General features: G+C 38.5%; 2 protein-coding genes across 2 annotated transcripts in view; one reads left to right on the plus strand and one right to left on the minus strand.

Moving 5' to 3' along the window:
* Nipped-A (Transcription-associated protein Nipped-A) overlaps nucleotides 1-17,031 on the minus strand; it is a 26,725-nt gene extending 9,694 nt beyond the window's left edge. The window contains exons 1-39 of the mRNA XM_013325737.1: nucleotides 16,395-17,031; nucleotides 15,808-16,113; nucleotides 15,508-15,702; nucleotides 14,908-15,074; nucleotides 14,596-14,831; nucleotides 14,318-14,522; nucleotides 13,921-14,103; nucleotides 13,363-13,645; nucleotides 12,991-13,233; nucleotides 11,031-12,839; nucleotides 10,736-10,934; nucleotides 10,409-10,644; nucleotides 10,057-10,297; nucleotides 9,719-9,730; nucleotides 9,377-9,578; nucleotides 8,769-9,102; nucleotides 8,531-8,692; nucleotides 8,171-8,422; nucleotides 7,737-7,936; nucleotides 7,522-7,592; nucleotides 7,090-7,295; nucleotides 6,744-6,920; nucleotides 6,443-6,637; nucleotides 6,155-6,328; nucleotides 5,814-6,062; nucleotides 5,349-5,597; nucleotides 5,150-5,263; nucleotides 4,881-5,071; nucleotides 4,486-4,724; nucleotides 4,073-4,304; nucleotides 3,546-3,732; nucleotides 3,176-3,306; nucleotides 2,909-3,059; nucleotides 2,402-2,816; nucleotides 2,068-2,279; nucleotides 1,557-1,772; nucleotides 906-1,394; nucleotides 658-822; nucleotides 165-311 (exon numbers count right to left, since the gene is read on the minus strand). Of these exons, the coding sequence (XP_013181191.1) occupies nucleotides 165-311; nucleotides 658-822; nucleotides 906-1,394; nucleotides 1,557-1,772; nucleotides 2,068-2,279; nucleotides 2,402-2,816; nucleotides 2,909-3,059; nucleotides 3,176-3,306; nucleotides 3,546-3,732; nucleotides 4,073-4,304; nucleotides 4,486-4,724; nucleotides 4,881-5,071; nucleotides 5,150-5,263; nucleotides 5,349-5,597; nucleotides 5,814-6,062; nucleotides 6,155-6,328; nucleotides 6,443-6,637; nucleotides 6,744-6,920; nucleotides 7,090-7,295; nucleotides 7,522-7,592; nucleotides 7,737-7,936; nucleotides 8,171-8,422; nucleotides 8,531-8,692; nucleotides 8,769-9,102; nucleotides 9,377-9,578; nucleotides 9,719-9,730; nucleotides 10,057-10,297; nucleotides 10,409-10,644; nucleotides 10,736-10,934; nucleotides 11,031-12,839; nucleotides 12,991-13,233; nucleotides 13,363-13,645; nucleotides 13,921-14,103; nucleotides 14,318-14,522; nucleotides 14,596-14,831; nucleotides 14,908-15,074; nucleotides 15,508-15,702; nucleotides 15,808-16,113; nucleotides 16,395-16,541 (9,822 nt within the window). The 5' untranslated portion in view covers nucleotides 16,542-17,031. The remainder of the gene's footprint in view (nucleotides 1-164; nucleotides 312-657; nucleotides 823-905; nucleotides 1,395-1,556; nucleotides 1,773-2,067; nucleotides 2,280-2,401; nucleotides 2,817-2,908; nucleotides 3,060-3,175; nucleotides 3,307-3,545; nucleotides 3,733-4,072; nucleotides 4,305-4,485; nucleotides 4,725-4,880; nucleotides 5,072-5,149; nucleotides 5,264-5,348; nucleotides 5,598-5,813; nucleotides 6,063-6,154; nucleotides 6,329-6,442; nucleotides 6,638-6,743; nucleotides 6,921-7,089; nucleotides 7,296-7,521; nucleotides 7,593-7,736; nucleotides 7,937-8,170; nucleotides 8,423-8,530; nucleotides 8,693-8,768; nucleotides 9,103-9,376; nucleotides 9,579-9,718; nucleotides 9,731-10,056; nucleotides 10,298-10,408; nucleotides 10,645-10,735; nucleotides 10,935-11,030; nucleotides 12,840-12,990; nucleotides 13,234-13,362; nucleotides 13,646-13,920; nucleotides 14,104-14,317; nucleotides 14,523-14,595; nucleotides 14,832-14,907; nucleotides 15,075-15,507; nucleotides 15,703-15,807; nucleotides 16,114-16,394) is intronic.
* Nucleotides 17,032-17,353: 322 nt separating this feature from the next.
* Nucleotides 17,354-23,657, plus strand: PlexB (plexin B). Its single transcript, XM_013325846.1, has one exon. It carries the CDS (start codon nucleotides 17,476-17,478, stop codon nucleotides 23,158-23,160), a length of 5,685 nt encoding a protein of 1,894 aa, XP_013181300.1. The 5' UTR covers nucleotides 17,354-17,475; the 3' UTR covers nucleotides 23,161-23,657.
* The last annotated feature ends 819 nt before the right edge of the window (nucleotides 23,658-24,476 follow it).

The following is a 24,476-nucleotide window of genomic DNA, read 5'->3' on the forward strand; positions in this document are numbered from 1 at the left end:
GGACGGACAACAAAGCGATCCTATAAGGGTTCCGTTTTTTCCTATGAGGTACGGATCCCTAAAAATGGATTTTCGTGTCGTGTTAATTTTTTCAATACAAAAATAAATAAATAAATAAATAAACAAATAATTAGCTATTGTTTTAAATGCATATGGTAACTTACAGCAGTACTGGTAGCGGCGGCGGGCTGGTGTGGTAGATGCGAGGCGATGTTCTCAGCGCTCTTGTGACGCTCGCGCTGCTCTATCTTGAGTGTGAGATACAGCGTACGGATAGGGAAGTACACCGCTTGTGGGTACAGCCGACCCACCTGCACCATCACAAATATACTTATTTAATCGCTTTACTTCATAATCATCTCTGAACCAATCAACATTTTAATACATTGGTTCAAACAAACTTTATAAAGTGTTCTTTTTTATTTCAATTTACGTCTAAAATTGGCTTAGTTTTATTACAAACTAACTATTGCCCACGATTCCGTAAATAAAATCAATTAGTAGCCTATGTGTTCTTTTAGACTATGTTCCATATCTACGGCAAATTTCAGCGAGATCTGTTTGGTGGATGTTTAAGTATCTCCAACACAGCTGTTGGAGATACTTAAACATCCATCGATCCCTTGTCGTATATAGTACAGTTGGTGGTCTACTGACATGACTGAGCAGGTTGAGTATGACGTTGCCGTCGTACTGCACGATGCAGGCGAGCAGCTGCGGGATCCAGGGCAGCCACTGCACCGGCGGCACGCCTACAGAGTACTTGTCCAGCGCCTCCGCCAAGCTGTTCTTCTCATCGTCGAAGCTCAACATCCATAGCACCTGACATCAATATTAAATCAACCCCTAATTGCAATTCATTGCTTATTGAAAACTAAAATTACATTAGATGAAATAATTATTACCTTGGCGCAGTACTTCCGTGATTTAGATTCATTTTGATGGCGACAGGCGTGCAAGAAGCACGTCATAGCCGACACTCCCACAGATATCTGTCGCGGGTCTCTTATGAATATCTGCTCCAAGTAATCTCCCCACAAGGCCCAGGCCTTCACCAGCGTATCGTGCAGCTGTACCGCCGCCGCGAACGCTTTGTTCGCATCTTCCGAACGTCCTAGCTGCGCCAAAAGTAGACCTTTGAACGCATAGAATTCCGCCGTCATCTCTTTCGTGAAATATTTAAAGTTGGTAGATTCAATCATCTCCAATCCTTCGGTCAGTTCATCTCTTCCTTCTGTCCATGACATCTGAATGTGACACTTCACTTGCTGTCGTATCTTCTGGAAGCAGTCCACTATCGGGACACTGGGTATCGTGTAGATACGGTGTAAGGAGTCGAGGCATACGCCCGATAGGTTATGCTTCCTTGCTATTTTTGCAAAGTGTATAATTGCCTGAAAATAAAAACACGATTAAAAAATTTCATTTAAAATTTTTACATATGAATTGCTATGAAAACTAGTACGTACAAAAGATCTTTTATTATTACGAATTAATCGTAAATCTACTCCAAAACACATGAAAGGTAAAAAGGTTGAAAGCTTTTGTTTGCTAACCTGAGCGCTGGCATGTACGCCGAGCATGCTGTGATTGGAGGCATGGTCTGTCTGCGAGTCGTAGTGAGAGGCTATGAACTGGTAGTGGTGCTGGCGCCAGGTGAAGATGGCGCCCCAGTGCGACAGCGGGTCCGCCACCACCGGCAGCCGGTTGCGCCACGTCTTCACGATCGCCTTCATGTCGTGCAGTGATGTCGGCCGACTGTGCAGCAGACCCTGACAATACGACAAAAATATAAACTTACGATAATTTTTGTTTTAATTTTGTTTGTTGTGATATTGTTTAGACAAGAAAGTTGTCCTTCGAGTCGGATTTCGCCGTCTTCCAAGATCACACACAAGCTGTGCTTGAAAACCTCACTCCAACACAAGATATAATGATATGGTCATCTAAAGATTGTAAATAATATACACCGAAGAGAAGTAGTGACTTTATTCAAGAGTTATCTGTGTATGCAGTTGTCTAGTTGACATTATTCCATCAGTTCGAATCCTTGATTATTGTACTGACGGTGTGTATCTGTGCGGCCTCGCTGAGCTCCATGAGCTGCTGTGCGGCGCGGAGCAGGGGCAGGTGAGCGTGGGAGACGAGGCGCGGCAGACGGCGCCACTCGCGAAGGCACTGCGTCGCCGCCGCCTCCGCGTGCCGCTCTACGCCGCCCAGCTGCTGCTCGCCACCCGAGCAGATGCACAGGTAACCGCGGTACAGGTTCACCAGCCACGCTGCATATTTTTATACTAATACTTTACACACATATCACACAAAAACAACTAAAATATTTAAATGTCTATAGAAAATAAAAAAAAAACTGGGAAAATACATAGAATTAAATCTATAATGTTACCTAATTCTTTTGGACATCCATATTCCACTTCAGCGAGTGCTTCCTTCATTGTCGGCCAGTTGGGATTCCTCCAGGAACTTTCTAGAATAAGGAATGGATCTCGAGCGCCTCTCGTTACGCCTAGCTCGAGCAGGGAGTCCCATTGGTTTAGTTCCTTAGCGCATTTAATCCAGTGCTGGGTCCAGAGGCTGCATTCTTTGTGCATGCTGTATGAAGACTGATTGGCTAAGTACTCTTGTTTTAATTTAGCCATCGCAACGTCGTAAGCAGCCTGCGCCTGTTCAAAGAATCCTTGCTGTTCGTATGCTATAGCAACGGTTGTCTCTCTATACTTGGCGTGTTTCTGCCACAGGCCCGACCACATGTCTTCCTCTTGTAATAGCTCGTACATCTCGCCTAATGAGTCCAGAATTTCCTGTAAATAAATTATTACACGTTAATTATTAAATCATTTAAATTGCAATTACCCTGTCGAAAGGCCTGTACCAAAATATAAAACATGCTCACCGTTGATGTAATATTTTCAGTCTCGTGATCATATATTTCGAATTGGTCGCGTTGCGCACGACCTGCCGCTTGGTCTATTGCCATCTGTTCTAGATTCAATGTCATACGATGCCATAGATTGTGCGTTTTGCCAAGATATTTCATCATTGGTCTGAAAATTATAACACAATTTATAATAAAAATACCAATAAAACCGATAAAAATATGTTGGGAGTTTATGAATGCTCAAATGATTTCTATTTGTAATAAAAGACAACATATGCATACGGTTTCATGGTTATAGGAGGATTGCACCTCGCTAAAGCCTCTACGAATGTATTCAATGCACTGAGGGGCTGGTCCCGCTGTATCACGTGCACTCCAGATATCAAGAATGGTATCACTTCAGCCATTATAGTCTGAAAAATATCAATATTTGTTTTATTAAAATTATATTAAAATGCTATTCCTATTTCCAAGAAGTAGTTAATGAGAGTAATTTTATATTTCGTAAAGATTGAATTCTTGACCAAATTATGTTGGTAAGAAGAAGACAAAGCTATAATTTTTCAAGCACTCGGTATATTGTCAGCAAGATGACTATTATTCTGATGTAGCAAATTATCTTGAAAATAAATTGAAATGCAAATAGTCTTACCTCCAGCTGTCGTTCATCAAGAGCACTCCATATCTTAGGCATGAGTCTGAGCCAGATATGGTGTGCCAGTGCGTCGTCCATGTGGCATAGCTGTGCGGTGGCCGCCACCAGCTGCTCGGTGCGCACGCGACCTGCCATCTCTAAGAACTCCGACTGCGTCGCCACCATACGGTTCAGTGCCTTTTGTCTATTAATTAACATTGAGTTATGATACAACTAATTTAATGCCCCACTCAAAATCATTAAGTGGTCACTAAGGGAGTTAATCAGTATGACAAAAACTACTAAACGACACTAAATAACTATCAAAAATCTTAAAGTTCGGCAGTTACACTATAAAATTATATAACTAGTTTTCGATTAATAATAAATTATGGTAAGATTGGCCATAAATGATTTATTATGCAATTAAATGCTTACAAGAATTCAAATGGAAACAACAACTAAAAGAGACAAAAAGATTAGATAGGAACAAGCCTTATTAATAAGTGTTTGCAATTTAAATGGAGCAATTTTAACTCTGTTACCTGTTTGGCACATTCTTCGTCAAATCATCTTTCTGGTTTGAATTAGAGTCTAAGTCCATATCGAGAACATCCTCTTTGTCAGTTTCTATGGTTTCACTGAAGCCTTCTGCGGACTCTTCCTTTACTGAGTTGAACACAACAAAAGACTTTCTGTCTTCACTATCCGCTAGATTTATAACAGCGGATATGCTGGGAACTAAATACTTGGAGTTGGAAAGCCGAATTTGAGTACCTACAAAAACATACATTTATTGAAAGAAAATTATTTATTTTTAAATAAGATAAATTGCAAAAGTAAAATAAATTAAGCTTATGTTTTATAAAGTAAAACTTCTAAAGTTTATGCTTTTTAGTTCTAGCTGTTCTTAATCGATATTTAATTAATTCTAACACTATGAACGGCAAATACTCACTAGAAACACAGGTAACAAGAAGTAATTCAAGGCACTGCTTGATCCAGTAGTGTTGTCCGATGTGTTCCCAGTTCTGCGTGCAGACGATGTAGAGGAGGCGGTCAAAGACGCGCCGGCGCACGCTCTGGTCGAACACTTCGAAGAACTTGGCTCTGATATGGGGCTGCGGACAGCGCAGGCCCGCCAGGAACGCCGGTTCCAACTTCATTGATAGTTCCGTCATCTTTAAATGTTCATCTCTGAAAGAATATGTATAAATTAGTTTTCTAAGCAAGATGATTTATTATAGATTTAACTTCCTCAGGAAATAATTCTTCCTTTTTAAAATTAACGAATAATGGACCTCCAATAAGAGTGGAAAAATACGAGTACATATCTTAAATAGATTGGTATACCTATAAACATAATTAATAAGATCCAGAAAATGTGCATTAAGCTCGAGATCATCGGGGAACCGCTTCTCGACGTACTGCATCAGCTTGACGAGCAGGATTGACTTCTCCCGAAGCGAGGGCGCGGCGCCTGACACGCCCACGCCGCGCCACTTCACCCAGTCCTCCACCATGCGGATGATGGCTCTCATCACCTAGATCATACATACCAGTATTATAACTTAAAGTATTAGAAACAAATATTGAAATAAAAAAGTAGCCACAAATATTACCTTAGCATCCGTAGTCTTTTCAATAAGTCCAACAAGAACAGTGCCGATAAATGTTTTTCTTGTTTCCCCAGGCATTACTGAGACGCGAGCTTTGAGAAGGTCCAGCGCCAATATCTGAAGTATAGAAAAATCGTAAAGTATCAACGATCACACAGTTATCCATTCGTTTATTGTAATTAAAAACCAGAACGATATTTACGAGAAGGTCAGATGTGGCGGCATCAGGATTAGGTGCGACGTGGTCTCGCAGCATTCGCTGCAGCACGCGCATAAGCGGCAGCAGCAGACGATCCACATAGCCGGGGCTAGATGCGCAGCATGCCTTCAACATCATCAGAGGGCCCAGCAGCGCGCCTGCTCCCCCGCCCGCTGCTGACTTCTCGTATGTTGCGAGACCCTCAAACGCGTACTTGCTCACACACGCGTACAAACTCTCTAGTTCTTCAAACTGTCAAAAATAGAGTTCTTTTTTAATTTAAACTTTTTGTTATTCAATATTTGTCAAAAAAGGGCAGATAAAACATGCAGTACAGCTTGACATTAATAAGTTTTAAAATATCGATTAAATCTCAATATTGCGCTACCGTATTGTGTGAAGAAAAGACCATGTGACGTCGTTGCGTATATCAAAGATAAAATGTTTACCTAACGGCGACTTACTTACCTTGGAAGCCTGCGCTGCGCCTGACGGCTCGGTTGGGAACAGCGCGGTGAGCTTGGCGAGAAGGTTGTGCATCAGACGCACCACCTTGGGGTTGGTGGAAGCGACGCAGGCGGCCAGCCCGCGCTGCAGCGGCTTCAGCGCCGCCAAGCACTGCTCACGCCGCAGCACACCCAGCAAGAACGTCAGCAATTCAAGCGCGGTGCACGCGTTCGCACACGACGCTACGTTCGTTTCCGCTGTTGCGAACACCTGGCAATGATTAAGAATGTTTATTTTAAATTTCAGCAAGATAATAAAGAAAATTACTCGAAATACTGATAAAAATAATTTTTGTTCCGTACCTTATCAAGCCAGGAGAGTTTAGGTTCACAGAGGTGCGGCCAGACGTCGGGCTTGAGAGCGGTCTTAAGCAGAAGCACGCATCGGCGCGACAACTGTTCGCCAGGGGAGCCGCCCACCGTCGCGCCTGCTGCGCCCATTACCAGCCCACTGCTCACCACTGGACCCTCGTTCACCTACAATCAGAACAATATGTAAAATTATCGGTAACATTAATAACAAACTACTTTACTCCATATTTCATATCAAAAAAGGTTAGAGGAAAAAAATATTTAAAGTGCATTGCATACCTGGCAGGCTAGTCGCAGTAGCAAATTGACAACAATGTCAACCTGAGCTCGGTCTAGCGGCTTAGCAGCGTCGGGCTCGAGACGAGACGTGCTGGCCTGCGGGCTGGCCCAGCCTGTGTTGAGAGCCTTGCGCGCCTCTCCGCCGCTCTCGTCCACTGACATCCGCTTTACAGCACCGCTAGGAGATGTCGCCACCTATGACACGAATATCACTGATGATACTAAGACTTCAAATATTTTTTAAACTTACAAGCAAGTATTACACGTTGAAGAGCAATGTGTGTCTGCAGTTGGTACTTACGACGAGCGTGTCGTCGTGTGCATGGTCGCGAATGCGCTGCAGCTCCCACTTGAGAGCAACCTCGGCGAGGTCGACGGCCAGTCGGCGCTGCTCCGCCGTGGCCGTCGTGGAAAAGCCCAACCGTTGCATCGCCGACACCATGTGTGCCACCAGCGCGTGCCGCACCGGGTAGTACACCTAACAATCATTACACAAAAGTTGAACTCTTTATAATAATTTTCTGTACATTTAAAAGTGAAACTGTGAAAATTTTAATAATCTATGTCTATTGATGACATTACGAAGGCAGCGCGATCTACAATTCAATTTCAATCAATATAAAAATCGAGAAAGCGTAACATTTTACCTTATAGTGTCTAACAACGAGTTGCAATATATGGTAAAGTTGTTGCGTGGAGTGTCCGTCTTCAACGATGATCTTCTTGGTCCAGTGTGTGAGCATAGTGTTGCCGTCTTCCATGCGCTGCGGCATCGCGGGCGTGAGGATCTCCAGCGCCTGGCGCACCACCACGCGCGCCTCCAGCGCATGCGCCTTCAGCAAACTGTGGAACACTTAACAAAACAAAAACACTAATTACTATTGATTTCTAAGGAGCACTCGTCCGCTAAAGGACACAGGATACCAGAAATAACTTTTTCTTGTCAATATTTGTTATTACTTTAACCAGACTTTTAAGGTATTTTAGGCCAATTAACTTCCTCGCCTTATATGTACATCATAGATTGCCTAGTTCTAGGATAATATTTTTAGATGAGTACTTAATTTCTTACAACTTACCTTGCAAGACAATCCGCTTGTGGATCGCAAATTTAGCGATGATATGACTCAGCAATAAGTGACCGTGATACCTGTTCATTGAAACATAAAATATAATTAAAAAACCCGCCAGTAAATTATTACAGTAAAACTGTTAAACATATTTTCTGCTTATAAAAACATGTTTCTACAGTGAAAATCCACCTTTGAACATGTTGCAGGAATGTTGCACAAACCTTGTAGCAGGATCTACATAGTTCTTGCCGAGGAGACAGGGCCAGGCGAAGGTCATGAGACGGCGTAGCTTATTGCCCTGCTTCTTATTGTTGGCATCGTGTATGTGCGCCGACGCCTGCTCCAGCAGCAAGCACGCGAACTGCAGCAGCGATATGCGCACACCGTCCGAACAAGCGAAAGGATTCTCCGGATCGATCACCTAACAGACACACAAACACACATAAAAACATGATAAAAAGTAATCAGTTGGGACTCCTCACTTGTCAAAATAGGTCAAGTATTTAAGATACAGGAGGTTTTGTTATACCACTTTAATAAAACTAAGCTAAAGTCGAAGCAAAAGATGACATTAATTCATTTTTCAGTCACCAATAAAAGAGATTTGACCAATAGAAATGAACACTCCTTACATAATTAAAATCTTTATACTCACATTGTTAATAAAAACAGATACGACGTTATCCGCATTGTCCTGATATGGCGCGGGCGGGCCGCCAACAATTTTCTGTCCCTTCTCAAAACTAACGGCGAAACAAGGTATTAGTATCATTTGAAGAACTTTAGCCTTCAGATCCTGCGACATGGCGTCGCCGGAGAAATGCTCCACGAAGCGGAAGAAGGCAGACCGCTTCCATTCTACTGTGTAATTCTGTGCCACTGTATGTTCGAGGAAATCACGAAGAAACTAGAAAGTTAAAAAGACAACTCATTACTTAATATGAATATGATGGCTTGTTTAAAAATATTTTTATCAACCCACATAAATGTTATATTAAAATAAAAGTATACAAACCTGGAAGTCTGGTATAAACCGGTCACACAATGCTCGCAGCAGTTGGAACAGCAGATCAATGTTAGACGGGTGATGGCAGAAATAGTGTAGCAAAATTTTCACTATCAATTTTGGCTCTTTCCAATGTGTACAGTCCACATTTTCGACTTTCTTGTGCATTTCCTAGGAATAAACAACATTTATATAAAGCTAAAAATAAAGTCGAAAAAAAAGTTCTATGCATGAAGTAAATTCTTACATGATAGCTGTCACTGCACCAGATGCGTTTAAGTAATTCCATAATCTCGTGTTGTCCTGACATCCATTGATCATCGTATTTGATAAGAATAGATATAATTCTGATGGCTTGGAACTGCATTTCGTTGCGTTCTGTCTGCGAGAAGGCCGCGGTTGCGGCGCCGCTGTTGACCGCCAGCAGCTGCTGCAACCGCGGCTTCTTCGACGTCTGCAGAGCTTCGCGGATCGCCGGACCCGCATCCGGGTGTTTCATCAGGTATATTACGAATCTACTCCATTGCTGGTCTTTTATGTTAATGTCATTCATCAACAGATCTAGTGTTTCCTTTGGATACCTACAAAAAAAGTGATAAGATTTAATTACATTGTAATAATAAAAAAGTAAATTGAACATCTATACTATGTCAAAAAACTTCGTGTCTGTCATTTTATATAAGTTAATTTATAATTTATATATCAACTATTAACTGTCAATTTAAAAAATATTATTATGAACAATTAAATTGTTAAAATAGCCGATAAATACCTATGGTTTTTTTTACATAAAATACTGAATTCTACAAAATGTCATAAAATTTTAATTTTAGGCTAGACTCGAGCCCTACTTACCTTAAAAGAAATTTGACCAAAGGTTCTCTGAAAGGAGAGCCAGCTTCAACCGACAAAGACTTTTCCGTATGTAGTATGAGACGACAAAGTACATCGATGAAGCGCGGCGAGGCGGCGGGGATTTGATGGAATATACCAACCAGGATTATTATCTTTTGCTCATTATCCATGTTCTTTGATACACTTTGTAAAAAGTTGCCTCCTGTAAATATTTTATCATAAGAATTTTCCTAATAACACGCAAAAAAGCAACTTTACCAGCCAACTTGAACAGAGCAATAAAAAAGATGCTTGAAAAATATTACTTATTTAAATTTATATAAATAAATTGTTTATCCTTACCATGAATGTCAGCTGCCGCAAGACATGAATAAGAAACACATTGCTATTATTAATGTTTTGTTCAAATAGAAATTAAGAGTTGAAAAAAATGTTTTTTTTTTTATTACAATATAAGTATAAAGACAGTTATTTTGTAAATCCGAACTGCTAGTATTCTCAGGCGCTAATTCAAAGATGTATAATTTTAGAGTATAATCTGTCACCTGTTTTCAATCCAATCAGATGTTCTGGAGTTACATAATAACAAACATCCATCCATCCAAACTTTAACATAAATTGTAGATTAAATAAAGTAAATTTTAAATTATCAGTAGAATAAAAAGAACATAATTTCGTACCTCTATTTGTCTGGATAGAATAATCTAATAATTTCTTGAGCAATTGCAAAAGTTGCTCGCAGAGTTTCTCACTGAATGTGGAGGGGAATAGTTGCGTGAGATATGAGAGTCTTTTAGCTCCATTGACGCTTAAGTTGCGATGATCTCCCAGCGTCAGTAGCAACGGTCTCATGACGGGATGCACCATCTCCATGTCAATTTGGAAGCCAGATAGGAACTTTTGCATACATTCAAATCCAGCCTAGGGAAAAAATGTAAACATTTTAAATACAACAATTAAAAAATAAACTAAATGACAAATACTAAGACTTAAACTAAACGAATAATCCTGACTCGTGGTGGTGGACCTTACCTGCTGCAATTCCGGATCGTTCTTTTCAAGCGATTTGTACAAGACTTGGAATATCTTTTCTCGGCAGGGCTTCTCCTGTATGTAGTGGCAGGAAGCGAGCGCCCGCAATGCTGATATCCTGAGAGGCACGAGGTTCACGCCCTTGTAGCACGGCAGCTTGCCTAGCATTGCGTCCTCACCATCGCACAATGATATTAGTTCGCGGAAGAACACCTTATGCTCGTTTATATTAAGATCTATGAAAATAAATTATTAGGATTGAATTTTCTGCATAATCTGCAAATAGTAACCTGTATTTTAGCACAATATAAATAGTAAAAAACATACCTATTGTGAACAATCTAGGATTCAATGTTGTGCAGAATGTGGTGCCGTCCATTAGACCCATCTGTGCGTTTGCAGGCTGATGTCGTAATAAATGTTTCTTGGGCGGAATTATATCAGCTATCGCTTCCCTATGAGGATCCATAACTTCCGTCACAGTTTTATTTTGCAATTGAGCCGTAAGTTCCAATGATTTCATTGACTGTAATGAAAAGTAACAAATGTTAGACCTTAGTATTTTACTAAGTTTTTTTTTTAAATTGAATTAAATGTAATCTTTTTAGGTAATTTAAATTACCTGTTGACGCACTAACAAATGTGGACTTGTAATTTGTAGCACTAACTCCTGCAGTACATCGTGCAGAGCTCGTGTCTTTGCGGCCGCCACCTCGGGCTCGAGCTCCGTCTGTCCGCTAGGGCCGGTCACGCAAACACGCACGAGACGCTCCAAGTTTATAGTCGCCATATCTATAGCTCCTGAGGACACTTCTCCTGTCAAATCCATCATAACGAACAACACAGCTTTTAAGAACGTGAACACGTGCTTGTAAACCCATTCCGGAGCCATCTTCTCCAGCATGAACTTGACAGCGATACACCCGCCCAGCTTCGCGTACCACGCTCGCTCATAGCACAGGGACGACATCCTTTCTGCCAAGTATTCCATAAGCGGCAGGCGACAGGCCCGCTCTTTACTGCCGAGCACTGTAGCTGCCGTCTCTATTATAAGAACCAAAGCTAGATGACCCGGCTTACATAGTTCTTTTTCCTCGTGTCCCATTACAACAGCGATGGCGTCTATCAAGACTAACGCATCGAGACCTTCTTTCGGTCCTCCGGTGCCAGCGAATGGACCGGCTTCCTGAGCGATCGCAACCAGAGTGTAATGACGCACAAGTGACACCATTGTAGATAGCACATGTTGTCGTAACTCTTTGATCGCCGCTGCTACGAACATTCCGGTAAGAGCTGTTCGATGTGTGTTTCTCACGACTGAATTGCTACATTTGTAGTAAGGACCATTCTGTGGCGGTATTTTACCATCCACGAAACTGGGATGATTCAATAGCTTGTATAGTGTAGCTCTGTCGTCTTCCAAGTTCAGAGTGGCCGCCAAGTAACAACGAAGGACTTCCCAGCATTGCCGCCGGTAGTAGGGTTCGGTGGTACTAGACTTGAGCGCGGTGAAGGCAGTCTCGATTATTTTATCAACTTCAAAATCTATCGGTTTAGGTTGTTCCTGGAAATAAGCAAGGACCGCGGGCGGAGGGGCGTCGGTCTCTCGGTACTCTAGTCTTTGTGGTTCGATCATCATTTTTCTGTTGCCACCTCCGAATTTACCGAGAACTCTGAAGGCAATCCTCGCAACTTCATTATTCTGTAAAGTCCTCCACAGTGCTTGCATGAGGTCTGCTCTTACAGGTTGTATGTGTTCGTACAAGAAGTCCGGCTGCAGATTGTCGACACAGAGCTCGAGTGTTCGTAAGCCCTGAGATATAAGAGTATGGGAGCCATTGAGTGCCGACACAAGAGGATCCATGAGCATTGGCAAATAAGGCAATAGACTGCTTAATCTGACAGGTACAGTCAAACACAACTCCACAAACAGATCCTTCATGTGCTGCTTGTGAAGGCCACTTTGTAATCGGTTGAGCCCTTCCAATAGATTGGGCAGCAACGGTAAAAATTCTTGGTAAAGTAAGTCGTGGCTTCCGCCTCCTATTGAACGGAAAAGTGCTCGCAATAACAAGAAGTAGTTGTACGGCTCCTTGGCTGTCATTGCATAATCCATCGCCTTGTTCACGATGCTATGTAAGTGTGGCCGAAGCATCTGTTCGTTCTCCGTTGGAAATAAACTAACCGAACCAAAAACCAACTTGAACAGCCTCAGGTACAAGTTTGAGCGCTCAACATTCGTACCCATCTCTTCCATTCTCTTCAATAAGTATTCGACGAGGACTGTAGCGAATATTGGAGAAGTCGCAGGGTTCGAGAGAAAAGTGTTTGCTATTATTTGTAATGTCATGTTCTTGTTTATTCTCTCGACCATGTGAGATATAGTTGCCGTGAAAATTTCTTGGAAAGTTTGTGGATTCATCATAGAAAACTGGAAGAGAAGCAATGAATACATTTAACAAGATAAATTGCACTGATGAATTTCGTATGCAATTATAAAATTGTATTGAACCAAAGATATGGTTATTGGAGAAACGAAACATAATGAAGCTTATATCGTATAATATGCTAAGTAAACTCACGACTCCACTGAAGTGCTCGAGCACCTCCTTCTCTTCCTTGGAGCGCACGTGCGGCTGCGCGGGCGGCATGGCGGGTGCACGCGGAGCTGCCAACGTGTAGATGTCCAGCGACTGCAGCCCCCATCGCACCAGCCGGATGAACACCAGCGTCTCTCGCGAGCTGAACTGCTTTTGCCCCGTGCTCGTGGGAGCGGCCCCGCCCAGCGAGCTGGTGGTCGCCGCTTCGCCGCCTGTATTTGCCTGCTATTCAAGAACACACCAATTGAGATTAAAGTTTACTAGACTAGATTATTGGATACCTATTGAAAACTTTGGTTATTTTAGTTTAAAGTCAATAAATTAAGTTGCATATTATTAAAAAAATAAACATACTTTGCAGGACGCACATCCCCATGTTATAGTTTTGGCGCCACATACTAGTGTCTTAACTAGCGTTCTGTAGTCTCCCACATTTAGGTTGTTTAAATACGAGTTTGGAAATCCTATTTTGGACTTCTCTTCTGGTTTATTAATACTATCAAAGTAGTCAGGCGAAGGTTTTTCTTCGTCTAGCTTCACTTCAGTCGTCGCCACAGTCGTTGATGTAGAGGCAGCCGGCGCGGGAGTCGTCGGTGTGCTCGGCGTTGTACCGTTTGCCGCTACTGTTGTTTGTTTGCTAAAATAATAATTTAATTCAATTTATTTAGTACTAGCTGTCGCCCGCGACTCTGTCGTCGCGGAATTTAAAAAAAGTTAATATATAGCCTATGTGTTCTTCCAGACTATATTCTACGTCTATGACAAATTTTAGGGATATCCATGCCGATGCTTTGGTGATACCTTCAAACAAACATCCATCGAATCTAAACTTTAGCATTTATAATATTAGTTAGAAGAAAATTCACTGAATATTCATATTTTGCAATAAATCATAAAAAATAGGTGGCTAACCATTTAGCCATGAGTGCTGGTAGCTGCAACTTTGAGATAGTCTTGAACTTAAGGACAAAGACCTCGAGGATGCGCATAAGCAGCTGGCGACCCTGGGGCTGCGTCCCAGTGCCCTCGGCCTCCGACCTCTGCCGCACACAGTCCACCATGTTTAACAGCAACTTGCAAGACATTGTTTGAATACTGCAAATAATACATTGTTTATTTCATAATTATTATATTTGTAAGTTGCATGTCTAACCTATATGAGAGAAGCAGCAGTCAAAAATAATAAATTACTTAAAGAAATAGCAGTTGCGTACAGTGAGAGAGTGCAACTAATCTTGATAGGGGAAGAGGAGTTTAAATTTCATCAACTTCTATACATTTATGTAAGAAGTAAAACTATTTATTGTACCTTGTTGGTAGTGATTCATCATGAACATTCTTAGCAAACAGGTGAGCGGCTAGAGCTAAATCTGTCAAGGGCAGGTGTTGCCTCACATGGTGCACTAAGTCTGCTAGTGTGGAGTAGGCCAGTGGCCTCAAGGATTCATGCACTGTCCATCCACGACCCAAGAGTACATCCTCATCAAACAAACGCTCCATGTATGGAACAAATTCTGTAAAAATAAATGTTGATGGAAATAAAATCACAGCTTTTATGAAGTTCTAATATAGGCACTTATTACTTACTCAATCTTAGGTCTGTAGCTAAAACATGTCTTGTAGCTATCACCAATTCCTTCCTTAAATGGGCTACTTCTGGAGGACATAAAGTTAATAATCCAATAATTCCTTTAACCATCAAAGTAGCATGATTTGCAATTGTCTCTTGATAAATTCTTATGATATATGCCAAAAACGCTAACGTCTTTATCTGGGCACCCATAAAGTCCACAAATACTTCTTTATTGAATGCTGCAGATTGCCTTTAAATTAAAAAAGATTGGTACAGATTATATTATTTATTTAACTATTTGTATTTACTTTTAAACTTATAAATACCTGTGATTAGCAGCTGGTTGCAATGTAATAGTTTCCATAATCAGTGGAATAAAGTTGCTAACTTCTTGATGCACATTTTGTTTATATAGTTGATACATAAGGACCACTATGATAGGCAACTCTTGTATCACTTTTAATGATAAAACAGATCGAGGTATGAGATTGTACTGAAAAAATTGCTTTCATTAAGCAACCATAAGTGTGTGTTTGGTACTACTGCACCGACGGCGGGGCAGCAGTGCGGGGGACAACCTTACCGCCCCACGCACCCTTCTTCTCTGCATCTACCAGTTGCGCCACGACATTCCGCCCGACGACAGCCATATCAAATCATATTTGCTTTCATAATCATTTTGCATTACAATCATCCGCCACAACCAGTCTTTCATTCCATCATCATACTGTCCACTTGCTCAACAGTGTGCATTATAAAGGTAAAATTATTACATAGATTTCTTACAATTTATCATTTCTATTGAATTTAATTATAAAATTGAATGAGTAAAGCAATTAAAATTTCCAAATAAAGTCAGCAGTTCCATAGACAGATAATATTGAGAAAAAGATTATCAACCCTTTGTAATAATTGTTTGTACTTACTGTAACAACACTGCCATCCATTAATTTTTTTTCTGTGTGTATAGGTGTTGTGGTGTATGTTTCTTGCAAAAGTTGTTCAATACTAATTTCGGACAGATCTTTAACTCGGATTGTTGGTTTTGGTTCAAATATTTTGGGTAAGTGGTTTGGTAAATCAGAATATATACATTTTACCCATTGTAAAAATTTATGTATCTAAAACATACCAAGAAGTACTTAAGTATACAATAAAAAAATTGTAGTAGTAAAAATTACTTTTACCACATGTGAAGTTAAAATGTATAAAATTTTGCAACTTACATCAACGTCAGCACTGTATGGAGGTCTGTAATGTTTATGCAATTCCATAAATATCTTCAAACAAACCAAAACATTCTCTTCATTCTCAATTTCCATCAATTTCAACATCAAAATTAAAATACTCTTGAGATATGGCCTTAGTGTTTCATTCATTGGTAGGCGATGTATCATTTCCAGTATTAACTTCCTTACTTGCTGAATGTTATATTCAGCTATAAAATGTGGATCCCCATCTTGTAATATTTTCAGGAAGATTTTTAAGGAGTGATCAAGAAATTGTGGATATTGTGGCGAGTTTAAAATTACCTGAAAATGCAAGTGAACAAATTTAAGAGTTACTACTTGATAATCAAAATGAAAAATGTCCCTTGATGCCATAAGAAATCTTTGGTCTTTTTTTAAGTACACATTTCAGCTAGTCACTTTTATAATTATCACTTCTGTGACTGACCCTAACATCTCTCACAGAGGCTTGGATGGAACGATAAGTATTTTTTATACCGTTTAACCTCACGATGTATAACTTTAAAGGCAAATGCCTTATATAACAATTTTTATGACCATTGAGATAAATATAAAAATCGTACCTCGAAATTTTCACTAAGTTCCTGGGCAGCTTTGAGTTTTATTTCATCTTTAGCGCCGGAATCAGCCAACATAGTCACATAACTTCGGTAAGTGTTCATTTGTGTATGAGGGTCGCCGGAACCCCCAGAGGCCATTGCAGTCATCATTTTGGTTATATGTTTCTACTTCTTATATCCGTAAATTACTTAACAAGTTAATGTCAGACATTACGATATTTTAAGCACACACCGAACACAAAGTCTGAAGTAACTTGAGAATATTTTCCGTTTAAGTTATTTGCGAGTTTGTAGAAATAAATAACAACCATCTTATACTAAAGGACTGACAATATTTAAAACTACATCCTAATTTTTACGTAGTGGGTAATTTAAATAAAATAGATTTCTTTGATTTCACCTCCATAACACGATAATGGAGCGACTGTGACTGGTAGTGACAAAGTAGTGCAAATGTAGTCAACACTTGATTTGTAAATGGTAATCAAAACTGCATTGCTGTTGCTTCGACTATTACCATGTATAAGCTATGTTTGCCAATTGTCAGATTGCATTACCATGCCAGGCAAACCACGCCGAAAAGAATTCAGAAATCAGCAAACACAAAATCAAAATTGACAAACAAAGTCGGAAACCAAACCAAAACCAATGTGCTACTATCAAAGATTATGAATAAAAATAAATTCTCCATTCCTCAAAATTGAATTTAACCATAAACTTTCTCATTGCTGTTTTAACAATTAGATGAGAGTACTTAAAACGTTAATCAATAAAATCAAAGCAGGAAATCGAACGTTTTTTTAGGTATCACATATATATGAAAATCTGTTTTAAAATATTTTCAATATTTCGTCGTCAACATAATTCTTTAAAGGCAGAACGATAAGTGTTATCTTCGGTTGCTATAGTAAGTTCGTATTGAAAAAAAAAAACAAAATATTGTTTATTCCATGTCATCGGCATCGATATGTATGCTTTTACATTATTATTGTAAATCTAAAATGGGTTGAATAAGTGATGAAATCAAAGTTGTAGTTGTGAAAACGTGAAAAAAATTAATAATAAGGCAGCTTAAAATGTGAACATGGCTACTTCATTGACAGTATTAGTCATAACATTTTGGCTTCGGTGCACAATAGTGTACGGATACGAGTTTATATCACAATACCCTATTCATCACAATGAGACTTTTAAGTTTTATCATCTTGTAGTTGATAAAATTAGTGGCCAAGTGTACGTAGGTTCAGTGAACTGGTTACATCAGCTGAGTCCAGATTTAAAACCGATACATGTTATTCGGACCGGTCCTAAACTAGATAATCCGATGTGCCATGCCAGTGGATGCCCGTCCTCTGACATTCAGACGACTTGGATCGACAATGTAAATAAAATATTGGTCATAGATCAAGAGTCCAGAATAGTGATAGCGTGCGGTTCAGTGTCACAAGGATCCTGTCTCAAGTATAAGCTGGGTGACATATCTGCGGAGCCGGAATTTGTTCCTGTGAGTGTCGCGGCTAATGACGCTGAGGCTTCGACTTACGCATTCATAGGTCCAGAGAGATACAACTCCTGGGACCGTTCAAATGTCTTGTATGTAGGTACTACTTTTACAAATAATGGAGAATACCGGCACGATGTCCCCGCAATATCCAGTCGCGATCTCATGTCTCTTGAATTGGCGCAATTCACATTTTCGAAACAGAGTTTGGTACAAATAGATGTTAAATACAGAGATAATTTTCTAGTGCAATATGTGTATGGTTTTAATGTAAGTGATTATGCTTATTTTTTAATAATTCAAAAACATTCTCATCTAGCTGGAAATGAAGAACTTGGTTATGTGTCACGCTTAGCCCGCACTTGTGTCAATGATGACAACTATAACAGTTACACTGAGGTTACATTAGAGTGTCATGTTAAGGAGCTAACCATAAATGATAAGATTGAAATTGTCAATTATAACTTAGTTCAAGATGCTAAAATAGCCAATGCCGGTGTAAAGTTAGCAAATCAATTAGGTATTGAGACTGGTGATCCAATTCTTGTTGCAACATTTAGTCCTTCTAAGGGCATTAGTAATGAACCTGTTAATAAATCTGCTATCTGTGTGTTTTCCTTACAGGAAATAGAGGTTAAGTTTAATGAAAATGTCCATATGTGTTTTAATGGTAGCACTAAGGCTCGTAATATGGGATACATATCTGGCATGATATCTGATGGTAAATGTCCCAGTGTCGGCTCCACAGGTAATATACTTAATTTCTGTGAAGTTGGACTTAAAATTAGTGGCCTCTATCCTATTAAAACAATGTCAGTAATTAATTGGAATGACACATTAATCTCCTCTATCACTATGTCAGTAACTGGGTTACATACTGTTGCTTTCCTTGGTACTAGTGATGGAATTTTGAAAAAAGTGCTTATTGATGCAGAGCAATCCTCAGAATACTCAAGTGAAATAATTTTGCCCGGGCAAAAGATACTTCCAGACTCAACATTATCACCATATCAAAAAACCCTGTATGTGTTAGCCAAAAATACTATTGTGCAAATACCAACTGAAAAGTGTGCAGAGCATGGGAACTGTTCATCATGCCTTGAGTCAAATGATCCACATTGTGGCTGGTGTTCATTGGAAAAGAGATGTACTGTCCAAAGTATGTGTCAAAAAGGCACACAAAGTGCTCCTAGATGGCTATCTCAATATACTGGTCAGCAGTGTATTGATTTTGAGCAAATATTACCCGAGCGAATTTCTATTAATGAGATAACAACAGTACAACTTGTGATTAGAACTCTACCGGAGCTTCCCTTTGGAGCAAAATATAAATGTGTTTTTGGTAATGCTCCTCCTATTGATGCTGCAGTAACATCTAATGGCCTTGCTTGTCCAACTCCTGATATCAAACATAGGCCTAAAATTGCTCAAGGCCAAGATCATGTTTATGTCCCACTTTCAGTGCACTCTTCAGAAACCAACAAGGATTTTGTATCTCGGAACTTTGCATTTTATGATTGTGGCCAACATCTTACTTGCCACACCTGCATAATGAGTGAATGGGCATGCAATTGGTGCATTTATGACAATAAGTGTACTCATGATGCTTCTGTGTGTCAAAGGACAATCATAAGTGGAGAAAACAACCCTACAAAATTGCTAAATCATGGTATAGGCCATTGTCCAAGAATAAGGCAGTATAAAAAACCTATATTATTGCCCAATAATGTGCCTAAAGAACTGGAATTAGAAGTAGAAAATTTACCTCATTTACAACCTGGTCACACAGGTTTTCAATGTTCAGTAAGCATTGAAGTTGCCAACATGATTTTACCTGCTCGAGTTGAGTCAAATCACTTTATTGTTTGTGACAAAACTACTTACTCATATGAAGAAGATGTTGGTGAATATAATGTCAGTGTAAAAGTTGTATGGAACCACAATCATTATATAGATACAATAAATATTACTTTGTATAAATGTGAAATCCTCGGTTCTCACAGAGACCATGCTGATTGTTCTCTATGCATAACTAGAAATTCTATTTATCAGTGTACATGGTGTGGTAACTCATGTTCCTACAGTGAATCTTGCCTTGAAAATCCTGTAACAGAATGTCCCAAGCCTAGAATAGATATGATAAAACCACTAAGTGGACCCATTGAAGGGGGTACAATTGTTACCATTGAAGGAAGTAACCTTGGTTTAAGAGTAGAAGAAGTAACTGGAAAAGTTCGAATCGGAGATGTATTATGTGATATTGTTGACTTTGAAGTATCTGTCAGTATTACTTGTCGCACGGGCCCATCTAATGGCTCTGTTGTTGCACCAGTGATTGTCCAAAATGATGCTGGTTATACAGAGTCGAGTGTTTTGTTTAGTTACAAAAATATAAAACTACAAGGGATTTACCCTGGACTTGGACCTATGTCAGGAGGGACACAATTAGCAATTGGAGGACAACATCTTAATATAGGATCAGCAGTTTCGGCATTTTTAGATGAATTACCATGTGCTGTTAATAAAACGCAAACTTCTAATAGCAGATTAATATGTGTCACCCCAAAGGCAAATACACCAAGGGTAATACACACATTAACAGTTGTTATTGATAATGCCAATAGGACATTATATGGTGATTTGTTCAATTATACAGCAGACCCTACAATCATGGAAATTAAACCATTAAAAAGCTTTGTATCTGGTGGTAGAATGATAACAGTTCATGGAACAAATTTGCATACAATTCAGAAACCATTAATGAAATTATATTATGGAAATGAGATATCTCCAATTAATTTTACCGCATGTGTGGTTCTTAATTCTAATCAAATGGAATGTCCCAGTCCTGCAGTTAACAAAAAATATGACGAAATTTTACTGGCAACTAAATCACAAACAAGCACTCCACAGATAGCAATGAAAGTTGGATTTGTAATGGATAATGTGGAAACTATGCACGATTTGGAGAAATATTTTAACCCGCCTAGAACTTATATGGTTTTTGTTGACGATCCACATGTTTACCAATTCCCCAGTCGCATAAAATCATATAAGGGTGATCCTTTAGTAATAGAAGGTGAAAATTTAATAAGAGCTAGTGATGAATCAGATGTTGTAGTAACAATAGGCACACAACCATGTAATGTTACAAGTTTGACTATGCAACAGCTTCTATGTACACCACCCGAAATACAACCGTCTAACACTGATGAAAACGGAGTACAAATAAGTGATATTAACTTGCCATTAGTTGTTGTAAAAGTTGGTAAAAACTTAAGGTTTCCCATTGGATATCTCCATTATGAATTATTACGTAATTATAATTTTCCACCGGAAGCAATAGCTGGAATTGCCGCCGGAACTTTCTTTTTAGTCCTTATATTTATGATTGTACTGGTTATGTACAGAAGAAGAAGCACAAAAGCTGAAAGAGAATATAAGAGAATACAAATTCAAATGGATACCCTAGAAAGCAATGTAAGGCTTGAATGTAAATTGGCTTTTGCAGAACTGCAAACAGATATGTCTGATTTGGCAGCTGACTTGGAACATTCTGGAATTCCAACACTTGATCATGTCAATTACGTTATGAAAGTATTTTTTCCTGGAGTATCTGATCACCCTATATTAAACGTGCAACGTCAGTTCATAAACACTCCACGAACTAACTACGATGCCGCTATGATTCAATTCGAGCAACTGCTGAATAATAAATGTTTCCTTCTGTCATTTATAGACACATTGGAGACTCAAAAGTCATTTAACATACGAGACAAAGTCAATGTAGCTTCTCTTCTTATGATCATTTTGATGGGGAAAATGGAATATGCCACTGATATCCTTAAATCTTTGCTTCTGCGATTAATTGAAAAATCAGTCTGTAACAAACATCCCCAACTAATGTTGCGAAGAACAGAGAGTGTTGTGGAGAAAATGTTGACAAACTGGATGGCTTTATGCATGTATTATTATCTAAAAGATTATGCAGGCTCCTCTTTATTCCTACTTTTTAAAGCTATTAAACATCAAATCGAAAAAGGGGTTGTGGATGCCATAACGCACGAAGCACGGTATTCACTATCTGAAGAAAAACTTTTGAAAGAGCAGATCGATTATCAAATGGTAACATTGCATGTAATCCAAGACGATTTTGATGATAAAATTCAATGTAAAGTTTTAGATTGTGATAGTATATCTCAAGTAAAGTCAAAAATATTAGATTCTCTATTTAAAAACACTCCATTTTCCATGCGGCCCTCCGTCCACGAAGTTGATTTAGAATGGCGGCATGGTAGAGGTGGCCACGTTACTCTTCAGGACGAGGATGTCACGACGAAAACGTTAAATGGTTGGCGAAAATTAAATACTTTGGCTCATTACGGAGTAAAAGAGTCTGCTATCATGTCTTTGATTCCGCGGCAGAATGACAGCTTCAATACCCCATATAAAATACCATGTAAAAATTGTACAGGCATATATTGCTCTAATTCTCATATAAGAGTTTACAACAGCGACATAACAGATCAAAATGTTCATTTTTATCATTTAGTGAAACCCATTGAGTATCAACACATTATAAACAAATCATCAGAGCACAGTCACAAAGCTATTCCAGAAATATTTCTTACTAGACTACTATCGACAAAGGGAACAGTACATAAATTTGTTGATGACTTCTTTGGTACAATACTTACGGTAAACGAAGTATTACCTCCAGCAGTGAAATGGCTATTCGATCTGTTTGATGATGCCGCAAGAGCACATGGTATTATCAACCCGGAAGTCGTACATGCTTGGAAGTCAAACAGCTTACCGTTGCGTTTCTGGGTAAATCTGATCAAAAATCCAGATTTCATATTTGATATAAACAAAACAGCAACTGTCGATTCCTCTCTTTCTGTGATCGCTCAAACATTTATGGACGCATGTTCATTAACCGAACACCGGCTTTGCAAAGACTCCCCGTCCAATAAACTACTTTTTGCAAAAGACCTCCCCACATACAGAGATATGGTGATTCAATTTTATCAAGCTGTATCCCAGTTACCCCAAGTGTCAGACCAAGAGCTAAGCACGTCGATGCAACAGCTTTCAGTGGAACAACTGAATGAGTTTGATACACTTTCAGCTCTCAAAGAATTGTACATCTATGTCAGTAAATACAGAGAACAAATTATGCTAGGGTTAGAAAATAAAATGCACTTAGCTCATAAATTAGACAATATAGCTTGCACTATGGAAGGCGACCCGGCCTCCATATGCTGACTATATGATAATGTTACTTACGATTTGATTGCATTTACCTAATTTATTTATACAATACATATTTTGTAAAAAGAAAAGCTTTAATTTATTCTGAAATACTCAGATTTTAAAACAGACATGTAAAAAGACTGTAAAATATGAGTTCCATAATTCTAAGCAAAGTTGATAGCAGATGTAAGATTTTTATTTTCTGTGGTCACATTTTTTAATCTAATTTTGGTAATTAGTTTATAAGTGATTTTGTATTTTAAGGTTATTCATGAGCAAATATATGACATTGAAACATTATAAACGCTTTTAGTTAATGAACAATATTTTTATTGCAACTTGGCCGTCAACTATACACTGTTAAGCTATTTCATAAAAATGTCGATCTGATTTTATGTATATAAGTTTTTGTTCTGATTTTTAATACCTCTCCCAGTGGCCATATTTTATTACTTACGCCATATTAAAATTGTTTATTGATTAAAATAAGTACCATTGATGATTTCTTTAATAAATATTATATCCCTAAATTATATATAAATTTGGCACTGAACTTAGTTATAATGTAAATTATTCACATGTATTGCATCCATACATACATACTTAATGATTTATGTGTAATTATAATAATAAATAAGTACATGTAAAGAGAACTAAGTTTTATTTTAAGGAAAATGTTGTGATATTTGTATTTGGAATATTCATAACGTTTTATGAATTCATATTAATGCATATTTTTTACTGAAAATGTTCATAAATAGTAATAGTCCGTTCATGAAAATGTAAATTGTATAAATATAAATGTTTTTAGTGCACTTTCAATATTTATCACCATGATGATTATTATAAGAAAATTACTTTGATCCTAAGATTCTCGCTTAATGTCACAAAACATTGATGTAATAGAATACTCACTTGAATCTCTATATTGTATTTCGTAAGTTTAAATTATTTTGATCTCATGTTTTTTTTTATTGCTCAACATTGTGTAATAAAGAGAGGAAACAATAATATTTCAAATTTCCATATTTAATAATTAATATTTACAAATACAGACATCCATTTGTGTGTTATGTTATACCGCAATCCATTCTTATCATTACCTCTCTGATTAAAATATATAAAAAATTGTATTTCCAAACCTGATGCAGATGTCATTATAATATTCCATCTACAAAATAGTTTAAGACTAGATGTATATCTTTTAGATATTAAGTCCGCGTAAATTCACCCGTCTCTTAAAATTTTATATTATTAAATTTAGAAATATACTTATTTATCAATCTTTTGTAATAATTAATTTGAATATGAATGGGTAAACAAAAGGC

Source organism: Papilio xuthus, unplaced genomic scaffold, assembly GCF_000836235.2.
Source record: "Papilio xuthus unplaced genomic scaffold, Pxut_1.1 DF824655.1, whole genome shotgun sequence".
Taxonomy (NCBI): domain Eukaryota; kingdom Metazoa; phylum Arthropoda; class Insecta; order Lepidoptera; family Papilionidae; genus Papilio; species Papilio xuthus.